Here is a 20,245-nt window from a genome sequence, read left to right as displayed (position 1 = left end):
TGTGACCACTCTGGGTCTCCCTTTTCCCATCTATGAAAGGAGGGGTCTAGATTATGACGTCTATGGGGTCTTCCTACACCCTGTCACTTTAGGATTCCGTATTATGTAATTAACCTAATCAAAAGTCTTACGTCCACCTCCAATTCCTAAGTAAAATCAAATCCCTTAGGCATTTATTCTAGACTACGTAGTTCCAATTTATCTTTCTGACCTGACTCTGCATTATACCTCAACTTGAAAGCTCTGGTTCATCCATGCTGCCCTATTCACAAGGAAGATAGCAGGACCTGCTAACATGTATCAAATGCTTATTGTGTGCCAAGAGCTTCAGATGTATTAGCTCATTTAATCTTAATAGTTGAGGTAATAGGAACTAAGAGGGATTATGTACCTTGCCCTAGGTAACAGCTATTAAGTGGCAGGGCTAGAATTCAAACTCAAGTTGGCTTGCCTTTCAAACACATACTTTTAACCACTATATATTATATAGTTTCTATTCCTTTTTTTTTTTAATTGTTTTTTTCAACTTTTATTTATTTTTGGGACAGAGAGAGACAGAGCATGAACGGGGGAGGGGCAGAGAGAGAGGGAGACACAGAATCGGAAACAGGCTCCAGGCTCTGAGCCATCAGCCCAGAGCCTGACGGACGCGGGGCTCGAACTCCCGGACCGCGAGATCGTGACCTGGCTGAAGTCGGACGCTTAACCGACTGCGCCACCCAGGCGCCCCTATAGTTTCTATTCCTTAAGTGTATAAATAATCCCTCTTCATTCGGGCCTTTGAAGCTTAAAATATCCCTTGACATTATTTTATTCTTTTTCTAATAAAAATTATTTTCAAATTTCAATTAAAGGAACACCTCTTCACCCCTGCAGTCCCAAACTTCCTTTCTACCTCTAACCTCCTAAAGCTCTTGATGTAAGCCTCAACGACCTGTTCCTTGATGAAGTCCATCTAAATACATTTACCTCAGTGTCCGAGAATTATATAGGAGTAATCTTCCTGCAGAACATACTATAAAAGCAAGACAAAGTACATAAAACATGAGTGCACTGATGGAATAAGCCATTATGGCAGTACTTGAGGGGTTTACAAACCCTGCAAGAAGGGTGGGCCGCTCCAAGCCACTCCACATTCACACAAGGCCTTTCCACTGAGAATATGCCATTTTACAGGAGGCCCTGGAGGTGACTGGGAGATTCTGACCTCTGTGTGACAAAGAAATAATAGCAGCAACCTTTTACTGAGTTTCTATGATGCCACCATGCACAATTCTATATACTTAAAACATGACGGTATCTAATTTTCACAGTAAGTCTAATGAAGGGCACAAACCCATTTTACAGAGTAGAAAACAAAGGGCCAGAGATTCCAAAATCCATGCTCTTTTCACTACTCTCCTCTTTATCCTGAGGGGGGGGGGAGTATAAAGTAATCACAGTAATAATGTAAACAGCTTTACATTATTATAACATGCATCTGACCTTAAACCAACTCCTTTAATACTGGCATCATTACTCAAGTATGGGTATCCTCCTGAAGTTCAGACAAATTAAGATTACCTAATCAGTTGACAGAACTAGGATCTAAATTTTGTTTTAACTTCATTTCTAGTCCTCTGTAGGCTACAACACACATCCTCAGTACAATGATGTTAATAATACATGACGCTAACGTAATCTAAGTAGGAAAGGTTTCAGTTACTACAAATACCATGTCATGGAGAAAAAGAACTTTTAAAAATGAAAAAGACTTTTGGGGCGCCTGGATGGCTCAGTCTGTTAAGTGTCTGACTCTTGATTTTGGTTCAGATCATGATCTCACAGTTTGTGCTGATAGCACGGAGCCTGCTTAGGATATTCTCTCCTCTCTCTCTGCCCCTCCCCTGCATGTCCTCCCTTCCTCCCTCCCCCCGCCCTCAATAAACAAAGATTTTTTTTTTTTTTTAAAATGAAACAGATTTTTCAGTCAGATTCTGCTCCCCAGACACCAATGAAGACAAAGACCCACAAATGGCCTTTAAAATTTTTTTTTGGTCTAGCTATAAATAAATGGCTTTGGCAGTGGGGGTTTCCCCATTCCTTCTGGAAGAAAATTCAGAAATAAATCTTGATGTTTAATGCTGTAACTTCTGCTTTCTCCCCTAAATACTGTCGTACTAAATCAACAAGTATTTATTAAAAGCCAATAGACACAGAATTTATTTTTTAAATGTTTATTTATTTATTTTGAGGGAGGGGAGGGGCAGAGACAGGGAGAGAGAGAATCCCAAGCAGACTCCCACTGTCACTGCAGAGTCTGATGTGGGGCTCGATCTCATGAGCTGTGAGATCACGACCTTAGCTGAAATCAAGAGTCAGACCCTCAACTAATTCACCGAAGCACCCCTGACAAAGAATTTAAAGTTTTACTTTGAAAAGACTCTTACTCTTCTATTTTGTTCAAAGCCAATACAATCTTTTTGCAACAAACCAATAAATCTTTCATTAAGTGATTACAATCATGGTAATTTCTTTTTCAAATTTTCATTTAAATTCTAGTTAACATATAGTGTAGTATTGGTTTCCGGTGTAGAATTTAGTGATACATCACTTATATATAACACCCAGTGCTCATTTCAAGTGCCCTCCTTAATACCCGTCACCCATTTAGCCCATCCCCTGCTCACCTGCCTCCATGAACCCTCAATTTGTTCTCTATAGTTAACAGCCTCCTCCTCCCCCTGCCCTTCCCCTACGATCATCTGTTTTGTTTCTTAAATTCCACATATGAATGAAGTCATATGGTATTTGTCTTTCCCTGACTTAACTTCACTTAGCACAATAAAATGTAGCTCCATTCACATAGTTCCAAGTGACACGATTTCATTCTTTTTGATGGCTGAGTACAATCGTGGTAACTTAACATAAAGATGTGCTTTTTACTTTGCAAAGGGCATTCTTGTGTCATATACTGCTTGATAATTGTAGGTCACTTTATTAGGGTCTTTTGTCTATTGATCTTTTGAGTTCCTCTAATTCCGTCTGGCTGAATACTTTATGGAAATTTCATTCAAGGGGTGGGCAGAGATAACATTATAGAATTCCTACTTTTCTCAGAGCAGGCTCCATCTCATATACTGCCTTCTACGGAAATTCACCTAACACACATCTCTTTACCTGTGAATATCACATGGCACTTCGCATTCCTCTCGTGATCTCATATTGCCAGGCCTGTACACCAGTACACCTAAACTCATCACACACACACACACACACACACACACACACACAGTTTGTTTATTTTCAGGATTTCCTTCCCAGGATGTCAAAGAAGATGTTTTCCAGTCTGCTGTCTTCCCTTGGTAAAAACCAAAATTAAAAAAATCTAAAAAGACCCAAACAAATACCAATGAGGCACAGTGATGTAGGAGACTGGAATCAAAAAGGTCTTAGAGCCCCCAAACTAGGCTTCCACAATTGTACAAGTGGAATCATTTCCCCTTTGCCTGTCTTCCTAGGAGGATAAAAAGAGACGATGAATAGGAAGTTGCTCTGTATTGGGCCAGAGGTAAGAGAGTGCTAGTACGCTCTCATTTTCTACTTCAGGAGTATGTTCTAAACCTATGCTTTCCGGTGAAATTTATTTGCTTTTTTCCTGAATGTAGTCATGCTTTTCATAAAAAATAATGCATCTACGTCATTGAAAAGGTCACAGGACAAAGCTTACAGAGAAAAATAGCAGACCCAGACCCCTCACTCCTCCTACCCTGCTCTGTTCTCCAGAGGCAACCATTTCTTTTCTTTTGTTTTTTTTCCTTCCTATTTCTAAATAAAATACTTAAGTTGCTATTTTCTGGTTTGTTTTTGTTTTTTCCAGACTTTCAGTATGGGAGATGATACTCTGTCTGTTATAGCCCCCAACACCACCCACCTACCACACACACTTCCCTCCCCCTTATCGTGACTCTCAATGTAATTTTGCTACAATTTTTAGTTAAATCAATATTGCTAACTAAATCACAGAGTGTATAATGACTAGATACCCTTTGTTCTTTAATTTTCCATTTCTTTTGGAGTTACTACTTGCTCTGTTTCTTTCCTCCAGTATTCTATGTTATCTATCACCAGTTCTTCCCCTACAAATCTTGACAGGATCGGAAATTCCTCTCAGTTTTTTCCTAAAAGACATACTTCCTAGTGCCCTCCTTCCTTTTCTCCAATTTGGACTAGTGGCTTTCTAGGTCTGCTGCACAGCTGACATCCTAGGGCTCCCCTTCCCCATCACCATGGGAATTCTCTTCACCTCTGTCCTGTGTAGGGAGTCCCTGCTTCCTGGGTTCCATAGCTTCCACTTAAAAAAAAAAGTTTATTTATTTATTTTTTTATTTATTTATTTTTTTTTTAATTTTTTTTTTCAACGTTTATTTATTTTTGGGACAGAGAGAGACAGAGCATGAACGGGCGAGGGGCAGAGAGAGAGGGAGACACAGAATCGGAAACAGGCTCCAGGCTCTGAGCCATCAGCCCAGAGCCTGACGCGGGGCTCGAACTCACGGAACGCGAGATCATGACCTGGCTGAAGTCGGACGCTTAACCGACTGCGCCACCCAGGCGCCCCAAAGTTTATTTATTTTTGAGAGAGAGAGAGAATGCGCGCATGTAAGTGGAGACAGGGCAGAGAGAGAGAATCCCAAGCAGGCTCCATGCTGCCAGTGCAGAGCCTGACACGGGCTCAATATCACGATTCAAGAGATCATGAGCTGAGCCAAAATTTAGAGTCAGGTGCTAAGCCAACTGAGCCATCAGGTGCCCCTCTTCCACTTTTAAAATTTCATCCCTTGTACTGAGAAGCATATCCTTCAGCAACTTCCTGAGAAAGGATGTAAGGCAGGTAACTATTTTTGAGACCGTGCATATCTCAACATGGGTTTATTTTATTCTTGCACTTGAATCAAAGTTTGAGCATAAAATTCTAAGTTAAAAATCACTTCTCAAAAATTTGAAGTTATTCCCTATATCTTCTTGCTTTAATGTGCCAGAAAGACCAGTGCTATTCAGATCCCTGTGTTTAGTAAATTCCCACTTTCCCATCCCTACTCCAGACCAAGAAGCTTTCAAGATTCTACTTTATCCCCAGTATCCTAAAATTTTATGATTCGCCATCATAAAATCTTTTTATTACACTAAGCTGGTCCTTTTCATTATGGAAACTCATATCCTTTAGTTCTGGATATGTTTCTTCTGATATTTCTTTGAGAATTTCCTTTTTTTTCTCTATTCTGTTTCTGAAAATCATATGAGTTAGATATTGGGCCTCCTTTGTTGAGTCTCTGTCTTGTTTTTATCAACTTTATTGTCTTTTGTATCACTATCTAGCCTACTTCAATTTTATCTTCCAACTTTTTGGATTTAAAAAATCTCTGATTATGCTCTGATTATAAGAACTCTTACTTTTTTTTCTTTTCATTTCTTATAGCATCCTATTCTCCTTTAATGGATGCAAAAGCTTCTCTGAAAATATATTTTGGAAAATATACTTTGTGACTAGAATTGTTTCTATTTCCTCTGATTTCTTTTGTTTTGGGCTGTGTATTACATGAGATGACTTTCTCACAAGACCAGGATCTCTGGCTGATTGTTAATAGTAAAAGAGGAGTAAAAAGTTAATTGGAAGCTCTGTACGAATAGGTGGAATTTATTGACTAACAAGCGCCAACTTAAAGGTGCTTTGGGCAGGTAATGTGACTGGTTTGGGAGCCTTCAAACATCAGTCCCCAGACTAGACTCATTTAAGGCTGGCTGAGAACATTCTGGGAGTGCAGAGGGACAAGGAGACTGAGTATTTAATATGCAGACTTTCTCGTGACACCCAACTTTTCAAAGGTATCTTAGTGCCATCCTCAGCTATGTCTGGCATCCAGAAGGTCTGTGGTTTGACCTCTTCTCCCAAGAGGAAATCTCCCACTTTCTGCTGGGACGGTGAAAAACCAGTTGCCTGCTTGGGGCAGCTTGGGATGGTGATCAAGGTGGTGTGGAGGGGTATTTAAATGTTGCTTACATAAACTTCCTAACAATTCTTCAGTTTTCAGCTTCATACTATTCTCTGCCTGTAGAGGCATCTCGGGATCCAATTATCAAGTATTTACCAGGTTCTACAGTGAAATCAGCTTGCTTCTTTTTGCCCCTGGGCAGCTTGACTTTAGGATTCAGCTTTGTTGACTGCTGAGTCACTTACCACTTATCTACTAGGCTTCTATATTCCAAACCTTTGTTGGCTTCATTTATCTGCCATCATTTCTGCTCCTCTTCTCTCTGTCCACATGTATTATACCCTTGCTATTCTTTTCAGTGCAGTTAACAGAAATAAACATTCACACTCAATATGCTGTATTTGGCAGAAAGTCTGTGATGTTTTCAAGTCTCAGAGTCAGCTGATATACTGACAAAATTTTCTTCATCTCTCTAAGTTTCCTCAACCTGTAAAATAGGGATATAAAAAAGAACTACCAGAAAGGTTTCTGTGAGAACTAAATGAGGTAAGAATATAGGCTTTGGAGTCAGAAAGATCTGGTTTTGAATCCTAGATTTCTTACTTTTCTTTTTTTAATGTTTATTTATTTTTTTTTGGGGGGGGGAAGAGTGTGAGTGATCAGGGGAGGGGCAGAGAGAGAGGGAGACAGAGGATTTGAAGCAGACTCTGTGCTGTAGCAGATAGCCCAATGCAGGGCTTGAACTCACGAACCATTAGATCACAACCCGAAGCGAAGTAAGATGCTTAACCAAATGAACCACCGTGGGTGCTCCAATAGATTTTTTACTTATTAACTGCACAATTCTGGCAACTCTAAATCTCAGTTTCCTCATCTACATGATGGGTTAATGCTAGCCACTAGCTCATACAGTATTGGAAGGATTAAATAAGACAAAGTTTACTAAATTCTCCTGAAACATAATAAGCCTTGATTAACATTTATATTGTTGCCCATAATGCCTCCAGTACCTAAAATTCCACACACACACACACAGACACATAGACAGACACACACACACACACACACACACACCATTTTAGTCTATTTAAATCTTATTCATGGGGTACCTGGGTGGCTCAGTCAGTTAAGTGTCCGACTTTGGCTCTGGTCATGATCTCACAGCCCCTGGGTTCGAGCCCCACATCTGGCTCTGTGATGACAGCTTGGAGCCTAGAGCCTGCTTCAGGTTCTGTCTCCGTCTCACTCTCTGGCCCTCCCCTACTTGTGCATTCTCTCTCTCTCTCTCTCTTAAATAAAAATAAACATGTAAAAAAATTTTTTTTAAATCTTACTCATTCAGGGCTTGGCTAACTGAAGTCAAACACTTCTGTAAAAGCAACATGGTGTAATAAGAGAAGGCAATGGATTCGGAAGTCTGGATATTATCATAAATAGATGTGTGGTCAATGGATTGGTTTACTGTCTGTAAAAAGAGAGAATCAGACCAAATGAGTACTAAAATCTTTTATAGTCCAAATGTCCCTCCCCATCTCCTTTGCTAGATATGACATTCTGTATATTTAATGTTTCAATGCTATTTGACTGACACTGTTAATTTTTATAAGTATTTTCATATATCTTCCTTTTCTAATTAGACAGTATATAGGTACTGCATGAAAACTAAAATGAGCTGGTCCCCACAACTGACAAAGTAATATGGCCGGCTACCCTTTGAATATTAAATCATGAAACAGTATGTCATATGGTAAAAGGTAAGACCAGTGATATAAAACCACCTCAAAAAGAAAGAATGAGTAGCAGGCTTGTAAGACTACTACAAATTACAAGCAATTTTACTAACTGACAAGTACAAAAGAAGTTAATTAAACCTAAGAAATAACACATCAATTAAACATCAATGAGAAGGTGGGTTGGCCAGTAGAGATGCTTTCCACTTTTATTATGATCCTAATGATCAGGTTTTCTCATTGTGGAGATGGGCTTAATCAGATACCAATAAATGTTCACACTACAAAACCACATTCTGAAATTCTACCTTCACCAAGCAACACACTGAATATGGTTTGGCCTCTCATGAAAATCTACCATTGGGGAACAACTGGTCCCTACTGCCACTACAGATTTCTTATGTTATTAAAAAAAATTTTTTTTTAGTGTTTATTTTTGAAAGAGATAAAGAGACAGACAGAGCATGAGCAGGGGGAGGGGCAGAGAGAGAGGGAGACACAGAATCCGAAGCAGGATCCAGCACAATGCCCGACACAGGGCTCAAACCTACAAACTATGAGATCATGATCTGAGCCAAAGTAAGACACTTAACTGACTGAGCCACCCAGGCGCCCCACAGATTTATTTTAAACTAATAAAGTGACATGATGATTTTTATACACTAGTATCAGGCGAACTCACCCCCAAAACAGAAGCACAGTATACCTAGCATCCCACCAGAAAGTCTTGGTAAATTCCTCCAGATAAGGTTACTCTGGTGAGGTTTTTGGAAAGGCAAATAATCACAGAATTTTTCCATATGAAATATCTAAAAACTAACCCTTCTACAAGAAAGGAATCATGTGATCCTTTTTTCTTTTCTTTTCTTTTCTTTTCTTTTCTTTTTTCTTTTTTTGAGAGAGAGAGAGAGAGAGAGAGGCAGAGAGAGAGAGAGAGAGAGAGAGAGGCAGAGAGAGAGAGAGAGAGAGGCAGAGTGCAAGTGGAGGGGGAGGGCTACAGAGAAAGAGGGAGACACAGAATCCAAAGCAGGCTCCAGGCTCTGAGCTGTCAGCACAGAGCTCGATGTGGGGCTCGAAATCACGAACCACGAGATCATGACCTGAGCAGAAGTTGGACGCTTAACCAACTGAGCCACCCAGGCGCCCCGGTGATCCTTCTTTATATCCCTCTGAGGCCAGCTATTTGCAATGTCTGGTATAGAGTGGAGCTTGGTGCATAAGGGCTTCCTGATTGTTTAAGCTTTCCCTAAACCCACTGTTATTGCAAACAGAATTTTCCACAACCTCCAGCAGTGTCATCTGAAGCACATCTCTCTGAATACATGACCAATGCATGTTAAGAAAAGGAAGACAAAACTAGAAAACTGGTAAAGACTGAGAGACAAAGCAAAACCACAGAATAGCTTCTTTCACCAAGATAGTCTATATACCTCCTCTTTTCTTGTGACAGATTTTTACAGCCTACCTTATCTGCATTCAGAGCCAAGAAGGTGATGTGATCCAAATACCTGTTTCTTATCCATGCTGTGAGAAACTGGCAGTTTGACAGCAGTGTCTGAAGTTCCCTGGGTCAAGGCTACCAGGTTTCCAGGTGTAAAGTTACCTGCCATACAGCGCATGCACATTCCGACACTAGTCTCTTGGTATTAAAAAGCTACCTTTTGTCATTTACAGTCTAGAACAGCCTTGAGCAAACAGAAGTGCTTGTGGGCTCTGCACCTCCTTTTGAACATTACTGCTGTATAATGACTAGAACTAATAATTAGAAAGAGTCATTCATTAATTTTGTAAAGTTTACTATAAAACTTCTGCTCTGAGCCAGCTCCCATGTTAGATTTTTGGGGATGAAGATATGAAGAGACACTGTCCCTGCCTTTAGAGACTTTACAGACAAGTAAAGGAAATAAATGAAAACAGTTTTATGAATTTAACACTACTGTCATTTTAGAACGGCGAGGATTTATCATGCCTCTCTTCTCAAATTTGGGATTGCTAACTAGCATGGGAATAGTCACCCAGCACTGAGCTTCTAAGACCTTAACGTAGGGGGACACCATTCCATTATGTGTGACTTCCTCAGATGTGAAACCATGGCAGATACAAATAATAGTACTCATTTTTATTGCAAAGCACTTTACATATTACAAAGTACTTTTACATCCATTATCTAATTCAATTGCCAAAGTAACCCTATGAGGGATAAGGGGATTATTATCTCCTTTTATAGAAGAAATTAAGTGCTTAGAGAAGTGACTTGCCCTTATAAAACTAGTTAATTTGTAACAGAAACCTGGATTTTTTTCTCAATTCAAAGTTCAATTTAATCATATCATGGTGCCCTTGTCACCCAAATTTTGAGGAAAAGCCAAATGACTCATTTTCAGCTATAAGAAATGTCTAGAATAATGCCAGGGCATGTAAAATATATTAATATGTACACTTAATATAAAATATTTAGTTTTCCTTCAACCTGAAATAGAAAAATTATGCAAAAACAACACAGAGAACAATTTGTGAAGACTTAAAAAAATCATAAATGCCACATTTCTCCCACTTTAATCTTCCCACAATGTGCTCATATAACAAAAAATTCTGGTTTGCCAATAATTTATTTCACAAGTCTTCTATGATACAAAAACACATAGCAAAGTTAAAACATTTCCTACAAAGCCACTGTGCAGATTTTTCGATCAAACCTGAAAGGCTGAGGAAACTCTCCCAGAAACCACTCCACTGTCTGGGAACTTGTAACCCTGTTGCTTCATTTTCAAGTTCAAAGAGTGAGTGGACAATGCATTTATAGTATAAAAATTCAAGTTTTCCCAATCCTTAAAATACTGAGACCATTATTCAAGTAAAAAGGAAAAGCCATTAGAAAAGGCTCAAAAAGAAATTCATCCAGCAATAAAGCTTAAGGAAAACCCTTTACAAAATGGAATTTGGGAGTCAACAGATCCATGAAAAATTCAAATATCCTTTTTGGTGTAAGACAGTTCTTTCATTAAAGTAGACCACTTGTCCTTTTGCAGCTGCTTTTCTGCTCTAAGAGGAAAAAAAACATCTTCTCTGAAATCACTGTATAAAAACGTATAACTAATTTACAAATGTAACAATTAGTATTGTCTTATCTGAACATATACTATGAAATAATTTCAACACAATTACCAAAAGCTTGTGCTTCCTCTGATATCAGTCACATACCATATATAGTTAAATGCACTGTCTTGCCAAAGCCCAAGGTAATTGAATCTAAAAATATACTTTTTTTTCATTCTGAACTAGCAAGATTGGTATTTAAACCAAACGTCATCAAATGTTGCACTAAGTATGCCAAGATGAAAAGGTTACTTTAATATGAACTGTCCAAATGTATCACATAGAAAATGCCCCTAGCCACTAAAGATTGACTGCTGACATCCAGGCTCACCCCGTTCTCCCCTAACATGCACACACACGAGAAAATAAAAATTAAAAGGCAGTATAGACAATCAATGAATGTGAGAAAAGAACTGGTAACTAGAAGAAAACGTAGACTTTATACAGTCCAATGAAGACAGATAAACTGGAAAGACATCTGGTATTAAGCAAGTTTACCAGTGGGGGAATGGGGGGATTTTTCTTTAAAATTAGTGTATAGAGTCTCTAGTTTTAGGCTGAGACGTTGACAGAGATTCTTATGTGAAAAAAGTATTTCTAATAACATCTAAATTTGGTACCAGGATAAAAATGTAAAAATCTGTTAACAAAAGCTCTTATTAAAAGAGGTGTCTTTTGAGTCATTAAAAGATCAGCTTGACGAAATTACTCAGAGAAAGACAAATACCATATGACTTCACTCATATGAGGACTTTAAGAGACAAAACAGATGAACATAAGGGAAGGGAAGCAAAAATAATATAAAAACTGGGAGGGGGACAAAACAGAAGAGACTCATAAATATGGAGAACAAACTGAGGGTTACTGGAGGGGTTGTGGGAGGGGGGATGGGCTAAACAGGTAAGGGGCACTAAGGAATCTACGCCTGAAATCATTGTTGCACTATATGCTAACTAATTTGGATGTAACTTAAAAAAATAAATAAATTAAAAAATTAAAAAAAAAGATCAGCTTGATTAGCCACTTCCAGTGGTCTTTCCATAAAATTTCCATTAAGATCTTTCTCAAAGAGTTTTCTCTTTCTCACAAGATGGAATGCTACTGCAGGAAAAAATTAAAAGGGCTCAGCATCCCCCAAAAGCAAAACTCCACCGATTTAACATCAGTTTTTTATAAAAATTAATCTTTAAGATTCTCATCTTTGCTAAACTAAAACTCACAAGCAAACTGCAAATCTGAACAGGTTACTTTCTCCAACATGTATGAAGAAAAAGGAAACTTTGTTTTTCTTTAGATTTGTGGCATGTAAATAAAGGAGAAATATGCATAACCATTTTTCAAAATACAAGAGAAAAGGTTTTTCAATTCAAATGGCAATTTAACAGAGCCACTGCTAATATAACTTGCAATTTCAACATGAGTTCTAAATACTGAAACAGCTTAGAATCAAGTTTTTTAGTACTAAATATAAAGAGCAAGCAAGCTTTTGGGAAGAATTCAGAATCTGAAATTTAAATGTTTATGTAATACTTATTCACTTAAAATAAAAAAGTTTAAAGTACAGCACACATTTGAAGTTAAAATCTAAGACCTAAAATCGTTAAGAATGCTGCCCTTTATATTAAAAGGGGTAGTAGGTTTTCTAATATCATGACAGAAAACCAAAGCCTATTTGCCTGTTTTATAAATATCTGCATCCTTTGTTGGATTCAAAACTCCACTTTACCCATTTCCCTTGGGTTTCTTCCATCTCACTGAATACCATTGTTGTATTCAGATTATAACATCTAGCCAAAGGCAGAGATCACATAAGCCCCCTGAAGACTTCCAAAACATTAAAACCAGTAGAAAAGCAGAGGAAATACTCTCATGCCTGGAGCTGCTGGGAAATCCTTCTCTCCTTTTAGAAAAATAAACTTCTTGTTCTAAAGATAATCACTTGAAGAACAAAACATCACCAGTACATACAATACACAGCACTTTCAATAATTCTACAGAATAAATAATAAAAATCCTATAGATTTTGCTAGTACTTTGGCTTTAAAAAAAAAAGACTAAGTAAAGAACTGTTACATCAAAGGATTTTTTTGTCCAGAAAGAGAAGAGCAATAAAAGAGACTTAATCCGAATTTCTCCTTCTCGCATTCAAATGTGCATTTCTTAACACCAAAAAAATGCTTTTAAAAAGATTAGATGCTACTTTGTTGATTCCATTTAACCACAAAGAGAACATCTCAATCCCCTTCTATTTAAAAAAGGAACTAGTTAAATATACAGTATATTTTCTGACTCAGTTGCTTATTAGGACATCTTTTTCTCCCAGATATTCTGACATTTCAAAGTTTGTGGATTAAAAAAAAAAGAAGACTGAAGATTCATTACTATATATTTTCACCATTATAAAAATGGCAGCCATTAACCTATCATTTGTTTTTCAGCTTATTAAAATACACTTTGCTGTAAAGAGAAATCTAAATTCAAACGTTTTCAATACACACACACACAAAGGCATGGGCAAAAACACTACAGCGCAATCACTTTCCATGCACACATTTCTTTAGATCCCCATGAAGCATGCCACAGAAAGTAGCTCAATTTTTCCTAAATGGTATGATTTGACTGCCTTTTTGCTTCACTCATGGTGCACTGCAAAATTCTAAAATTAACACTTAGGTGTTCATGTTATTCAACAATATGTATTGAGAATTCTCTCAAGAGAAGACCTAAAACATAAAACATTTGGCTTTCTAAATGACAGTGCTGAAGTCTGCAGTGTAGTTCTACTTTGGCATATATAAAGCAAAATTTAAATCCTGTTAATTCATCACTATTTTTTAATATTCCCCTTAAAAGAATTCAATTGCACATGAAGCCCAAACAGAAAGAGCCTAGAAAAGCGACAGGAAAATGACTTTTTAAAAATGCTGACGCTTTTCACACCCAGGTTCAGTCATGCCAGCTGAAGAGAGGTGTTAGATATGGTTTTATTTATTTTAAATCTTCAAAATGTCATCATTTCCATGACATTACAAAAACTGGAACCAAGAGCAATTTATCTTCATGATCCTGATTGTCCGATTCAAAGCACTTTTTAGAAAATAATTTCTGCAAACTTAGAAGGTATGTTCAATGGATCATTTGTTTGCTACTGCTTAGAGTTGAATTATTTTGTCCCAGATCTCCTAGTAAGCTAGGGATACAAAGAGATAAAAAGGAAACAAACACACACACACACACACACACACACACACACACACACACACAGTGATCCAATATCTGAGTCACTTCAGATATGGCATCCGTTAAGGGGGTCTTTGCTCCTAACTGTGTAAGGGTCCTTAGCTATGGTCTGACTTGCACAAGAAGTACACATGGCCCCTGAGAGGCGCTTTAGTCCCCTTTGGAAGACACTGTTGGAGAGACTATAAATGACACAGTTACAGAAACTGTTACTAATAGCAAGCCAGGTGGTCAAGAAGGATGCGAAGCGGTTGCTGTGGCCAGTGGAGCTCTCCAATAAGAAGTAGATGATGTATGGCAACCAGAGGATGTAAAATACACTAGTAATTCGGAACAGGACCATGGCATAGCGCTTATCGGAACAGCTCTGCACCTCCCCAGTCTCCCCACTCTGGTTGCTGAAGCGGGCTTGCCTTTCGCTGATTTCCTTTGTGTGCTGTTGGCAGATGCGGAAGATGTTGAAATAGGTGAAGCACACAATGAGGGCTGCCGGGGCATATAACATCATCACGATGAACAGGGTGAAGTAGGGGTCGGTGTGCCAGGACTCTGCACACCACTGAAACACATCTCCATGATATCCAGGTTTGCCCCAGTGGAAAAAGGAAGGCAGGAAGACCAGGGTGGAATATAGCCAAATCAGGAAAATACACAGGCGTAGTCTCCAAGGTGTAACCAGAGTATTATAGGTTAAAGGTTTAGTGATGGCAATATATCTATCGATGCTGATACAGGCCAGAGAGGCCATGGAGACACTCTTCAGAACTGATACTACAAAACCAAATACCTGGCAAGTCAAAGACTCCTCTACTGGGAGGGGGTAGTGGAGGAGTGATAAAGAAGGGACCAAGCAGCTTACCCCAACCAAGAGGTCAGCATATGCCATAGTCTGAATAAAATAACTTGTAGTATGGTGGTTCAACAAAGGTGCACAGTGAAATACAAAAATCACAATGATGTTGCCAGAAATAATCAATACGGTGAGAAAGACAATAATCAATACTTCCAAAAGGCAAAAATTGACAGTTTCCAAATAGCCAAATGTCAAGAGGCAAAAAGGGCGGCTGCTCTGATTACCATCCAAGGTAGAGTTCATCTTGAGCTCAGGAGTGATCTCTCACTTCATGCTGCCGCTTGGCTGCTGCCAACAGTTCAAAGGAGCAGCTGCTGTCATTGCGGTCAGCTCTGTGTGTCTGTAATAATGCCAGAGGAGCCTTAGTCCCCAAGCTCCTGATGCTGCTCTGGTGCATTGCCTGCAGTGTAATTCCCCTTTAAATCCTTCTTGGAATAGGGAGAACCAGCAGCAGTTGTCTGGCCAGTCCCAGATGTGGCCATAGTACCAGGTTTACCATACACATAGCGCCAGGGGAGTAAGGCAAACTCTGGGTACATTGTCTTCAGGCCAATGAGGGTAGGGGTTAGGGGCAGAAGAGAAGGGAGGAAGATTAGGAGCTTCAGCAAGAGTTGTAATGAGTCTCCTCTGAACAGCTGATAGAAGAAAAGGAGAGAGCATTTTACATTTTGCATCCAATGCCCTAATCAAAGAACCTGGCTAGCTCAGGCTAGTATCAACCCTCCCACTCCATCCCACCCCACCCGGTACAACTATTCATGGCTACTCTCAGCAGCACCCCACATAACTGGTCCTTACTTTGCAGAGGAAGAGAAACAACAGCAAGTTTCATGATCAACATAAAACAAAATCAATCACAAGCCAGATCAATCTAATCCCATTTCCTCTCACTGAGCCTTTCGGGGGAGAAAAAGAATCTGCTTATGGCATTTCTGAAAATATCTTACTATAACTACCACTAATAGAATTAGCTCATTTTCTTCACTGATTCCAATGTAATTATTTCACCTCTTCGAAAACATTTCAACAGAATTTATCTGTCTAGCTCAATTTCAAAGTGTTACCTGTAATTCTGCATGCTGCAATCCAAACAAAAGCCACAAAACATCCTTAAGAGAAAGCCTTGCAGTGCAGGAATGTGCCTCAGCCCCGTTTACTGCAGAACTGAGACACAGAGGGAGGGGATAAAGGAGGAGGAGGAGGGGAAACGGGGAGAAGAGGGGGCTTGGGAAAAGGAAGAAGGGGGGAGGGGAAAGAAAACGCCTGTGTGCACACACCCTTCGGCATCTTTAGCAGCTCATTAGAATTCATCGCCAGAGAAGTGGTCCCTGATTTCCCGACTGCACATTGGGGGAATAACTTAATATGCCTGCAGTGCAGTGTTTGAAAGCTGTTTCCTCGTCTGTCTGGAATCCCCCTTTTAGTAGATGAGCAGAATTTAGACTCTGCTAGTAATGAGAAGGGGTTGTAACCTGGACAGAGTGCCAGCCAGGAATTAGATGGAAACACACTGCCAGAGGCGTAATGGTGAGAGGAAATTCCTATTTTCTTATAGCATTTTCCTCAGGAACAAAGAGCAATGTTAAAGAATGAAAGTGTGCTAACAGTGCGGGGCAACTGAGAAATCATAATTTAGCAGCACAAGAAGTTCTAGCTAGAAGGCTAAATATTTAGCATTTTCTCTCACAATTCACTGGATACTGGCCAATTTTAAGATAGATGACAAAAATAACAAAGCAAACAGTTTTTCAAGAGAAAAAAATAAAGAAAACTTCACTCATTTTGAATACTGAGGAAACAGCACACAATCATGTTGTTTCTGTATTCAATACTCCTCTACAGTTTTGAGATACCATTTCTTCTAGTTTACTGAGAAGCAGGTACACAAACATACAAACAAATGATGGACAAGTAAATATACCCATTTCCACTCAGGCTTTAAAACTGTAAAATGCACAGTACAAATTAGCTTATGTATCTTAGATTACACAATCTTGTTTGTGCTTACTTAAAACAATGCAAGTTGGAGTTACATTGTGGCTCTTCTGGTAGTGACAATTTTCAGCTAATTAGAAATGTGGTTTTTTTAGTATTTTTTCCTCCAGGTGTCTTTGGACTCTCAATTTATTCTTCTAAATAAAGTTCCACATACCCAACAGAGTAAAAGAAAATAAACTAATGTTGGCATTTCTAAGTATTCTATAAAGTCGGCACACCTGGACAGAGATACACATTATCTGATCCAATTTTAACTTTTGCTTTACATATGTGCTTTCTCATTGAAAGCAAACAGCCACCCATGATCAGAACTGAATTAATTATATTTTAAGATCAAAAGCACTGTGCTTATTACATGAAGGCAAGAAACTGAAGAACGTATTGCACATAAGCTTGAGAGATATATTTGATAGGTCTTACTGGAGAACATAGCAAAGTGTGGCATATAAAAAAAACACTATGGCACTGAACACCCATCTGATTCAAATCCTTGCTCTTATATTACTTAGCCTCTTTTACACTCAAGTTTCACCATTTATAAAAATAAAGTACTTCCTACTTTACAGAGTTGTTGCAAAATAAAGGCGACAGGGTATACATACAAAGGGCTTATCAATGGGGTGCCTGGGTGGCGCAGTCGGTTAAGCGTCCGACTTCAGCCAGGTCACGATCTCACGGTCCGTGAGTTCGAGCCCCGCGTCGGGCTCTGGGCTGATGGCTCAGAGCCTGGAGCCTGTTTCCGATTCTGTGTCTCCCTCTCTCTCTGCCCCTCCCCCGTTCATGCTCTGTCTCTCTCTGTCCCCAAAAAAATAAATAAACGTTGAAAAAAAAAATTTAAAAAAAAAAGGGCTTATCAATACTTAGCATATAGAGAGTATATAACTTTACTCTTTTTCTTCTCAATTAAAATATCCTTCCTAAGTAGTCTGTGCTTTTCCGCCAACCATGTTGTACTGCTTGACGATGGGGTCCTCTGATACCTAAAGGGCTTCTCTTATTGTGAATGCCCAGGTCTGAGGCCCACAACAGTCACTTGGATACTTTGTCGTCACACGTTCCTCAAATGCATTAAGACTATACATATGCAAGGCAGTGAAAGTATCTGAAAAGATAGAATGGTGATATGGCATCAATTATTCCCTCTACACTAATGATTTCTCTGCCTATATGTTTCCAGTCCTGACTTCACTCCTGAGCATTCTTTTCCATTTCTAATTTGCCTGCTACTCTATATATACATCTTCCACCTGGACATCCTGTAGACTTCAACCGCAGCATGTCCAAAATTAAAATCATTTTCCTCAACAAATCACCCTCTTTTTTTTTTTTCCAACATTCTTTTTTCCCAGGCACTCAGTTATGAAACCTAGGAATCATTTTGACCACTCTCTCCCCCTCACCAGATTCCCGGGAATCTATTTCTATGGTGGCTCTTAATTCAGTTTTTAATACTTTAGGCCATCATTAAATATTGTCTGGGCTTCTAGTCTTGTTCATTTTTCTGATCTATTCATTTCTGCCTAAATATCCAATAGCATTTGCTTTATTATGGTATCCAAAATTTAAGAAGAGTCAATGGCTCCCTATTGCCTTTCCAGTCTGATCTCACTATTCCACCCCCCTCCCCAATACCTTGCCTTCCAGACAAACCAGGTTATTCACTATTCTATACATTTACCACAGACTTTATTTTTGAAGTCTCATTGTTTGAGTGCTTAATATTGAATGAAAAAAGGAAAGATTTCTGAGTTATATTTCAATAAATAAAAAAAGCATTCAAAGTCAGTAGTATAAACTTTTCTAACTACTTGTGAATTCTGTCATGTAACTTATTCTCTCTTCATCTCAGGTGTCTCATGTATAAAACTAGACAATTATGGTGATAAAAAAGACACTGTGTTGGCTGATTACTTTAAAGAATTAAAAATGTAATAAAAAATACAAGCTATTACATTACTATCACTAGCATAATAATAGTTCTTCCAACTTCATTTCTGTTTTAGTAAAATTTCTCTTGGGGCTATAATCAAAATATTCATATAGGAAACTCAAAAAAAAAAAAAAAAAAAAAAAGCCTGAGAGCCGCACTTTATCAAATCAATCAAGAGTTAAATGTTTGTTTCAGATCAAAGAAAAACACTTTCTTCAAAAGACACGAAGTTAATGACATAAGGTGACAATAAGTCTATGTCTTCAAAAAAAATCTATATATATATTTCCTTTTTAAGTTTTAATTTAAATTCCAGTTAATTTACAGTGTAATAGTAGTTTCAGGTGTACAATACTGTGATTCAACATTTCCATACAACATCTGGTGTTTATCACCTATTTAACCCATGCCCCACCTACCTCCCCTCTGGTAATCATCACTTAGTTGTTTATAGCTTAGTTGTTTATATCACTTAGTTGTTTCTTGGTTTGCTTGTTTATTTTGTTTCTTAAATTCCACATACGAGTGAAATCATATGGTTCTCTTATTTCGTTCAGCATAATACTAGCTCCATCCGTTATACATTTCTTTTTTAAAATAACGCAGTCTCTTATGTATGTATATATGTGTATAGATATAGATACAATTTTTTTAAAAAATAGCATTTCTTTGTGTGTGTGTATGTATGTGTGTGTGTGTGTGTGTATATATATAGTGTGTGTGTGTGTGTGTGTGTGTGTGTGTGTGTGTATATATATATATATATGAATGATTGGAAGGAAACACTGGAAATCAACTCTACTTTTCAGTGGATGGTAGGTGGGATTAAAAATGATTTTTAATTTTCTTTACGTTTTTCTGTATTTTCTGGATTTCCTAATTTCTTTGTAGAGTTGACCCTTGAACAACATGGGTTTAAACTGCATGGATCCACTTATAAGTGGATTTTTTTCAATAAATACGGTATAGTACTATAAACGTATTTTCACTTCATAACATTTCCTTTTCTCTAGCTTACTTTATTATAAGAATGCAGTATTTAATACACATATAAAACATGTGCTAATCAACTGTTTATGCTATTGGTAAGGCCTCCAGTCCACAGTAGGCTATTAGTAGTTAAGTTTTGGGGAAGTCCAAAGTTACGGTTTTTCAAATGTGTGGTGGCTCATGCCCTCTAACTCACACATTGGTCAAGGGCCAACTGCACTAGTTTTATAATTAGGTTTTCAAAAAACAGCCAAAATAATATATAACATGTCCATTTTGGTAAAGTTAACAAAAACTCTGGCCACAAGATGTCCTCCCAGAGCCACATTGAATGGATGATGCCAAGTTTAAGTCACCTACTTCATGGGGTTCAGTTCCACCTGTCCTTATGCCATCATATCAATTTTCTTCCAGTCTTTAATGGTCAATTCAACTC

The 20,245-nt window shown here is 38.3% G+C and overlaps 2 protein-coding genes across 2 annotated transcripts in view; both read right to left on the bottom strand.

Annotated features, from left to right (window-relative positions):
* LOC115500153 (rab GTPase-activating protein 1-like) overlaps nucleotides 1–20,245 on the bottom strand; it is a 170,158-nt gene that overhangs the window by 60,656 nt on the left and 89,257 nt on the right.
* On the bottom strand, nucleotides 11,759–17,542 carry GPR21 (G protein-coupled receptor 21). The gene is made up of 2 exons (XM_030294519.2): nucleotides 15,956–17,542; nucleotides 11,759–15,526 (listed from the first exon to the last, which is right to left on the bottom strand). The coding sequence occupies exon 2, from the start codon at nucleotides 15,132–15,134 to the stop codon at nucleotides 14,085–14,087; it is 1,050 nt and encodes a 349-aa protein (XP_030150379.1). The 5' UTR covers nucleotides 15,135–15,526; nucleotides 15,956–17,542; the 3' UTR covers nucleotides 11,759–14,084.

This window comes from Lynx canadensis, chromosome D4, assembly GCF_007474595.2.
Source record: "Lynx canadensis isolate LIC74 chromosome D4, mLynCan4.pri.v2, whole genome shotgun sequence".
In the NCBI taxonomy this organism is placed as follows: domain Eukaryota; kingdom Metazoa; phylum Chordata; class Mammalia; order Carnivora; family Felidae; genus Lynx; species Lynx canadensis.
The sequence above is the reverse complement of the archived record's forward strand: the minus strand, read 5'-3'. Positions and strand labels throughout refer to the sequence as shown.

Bases quoted from the DNA above. Each gene is read 5' to 3' on its own strand.
- GPR21 (XM_030294519.2), bottom strand. From the start codon at position 15,134: ATGAACTCTACCTTGGATGGTAATCAGAGCAGCCGCCCTTTTTGCCTC.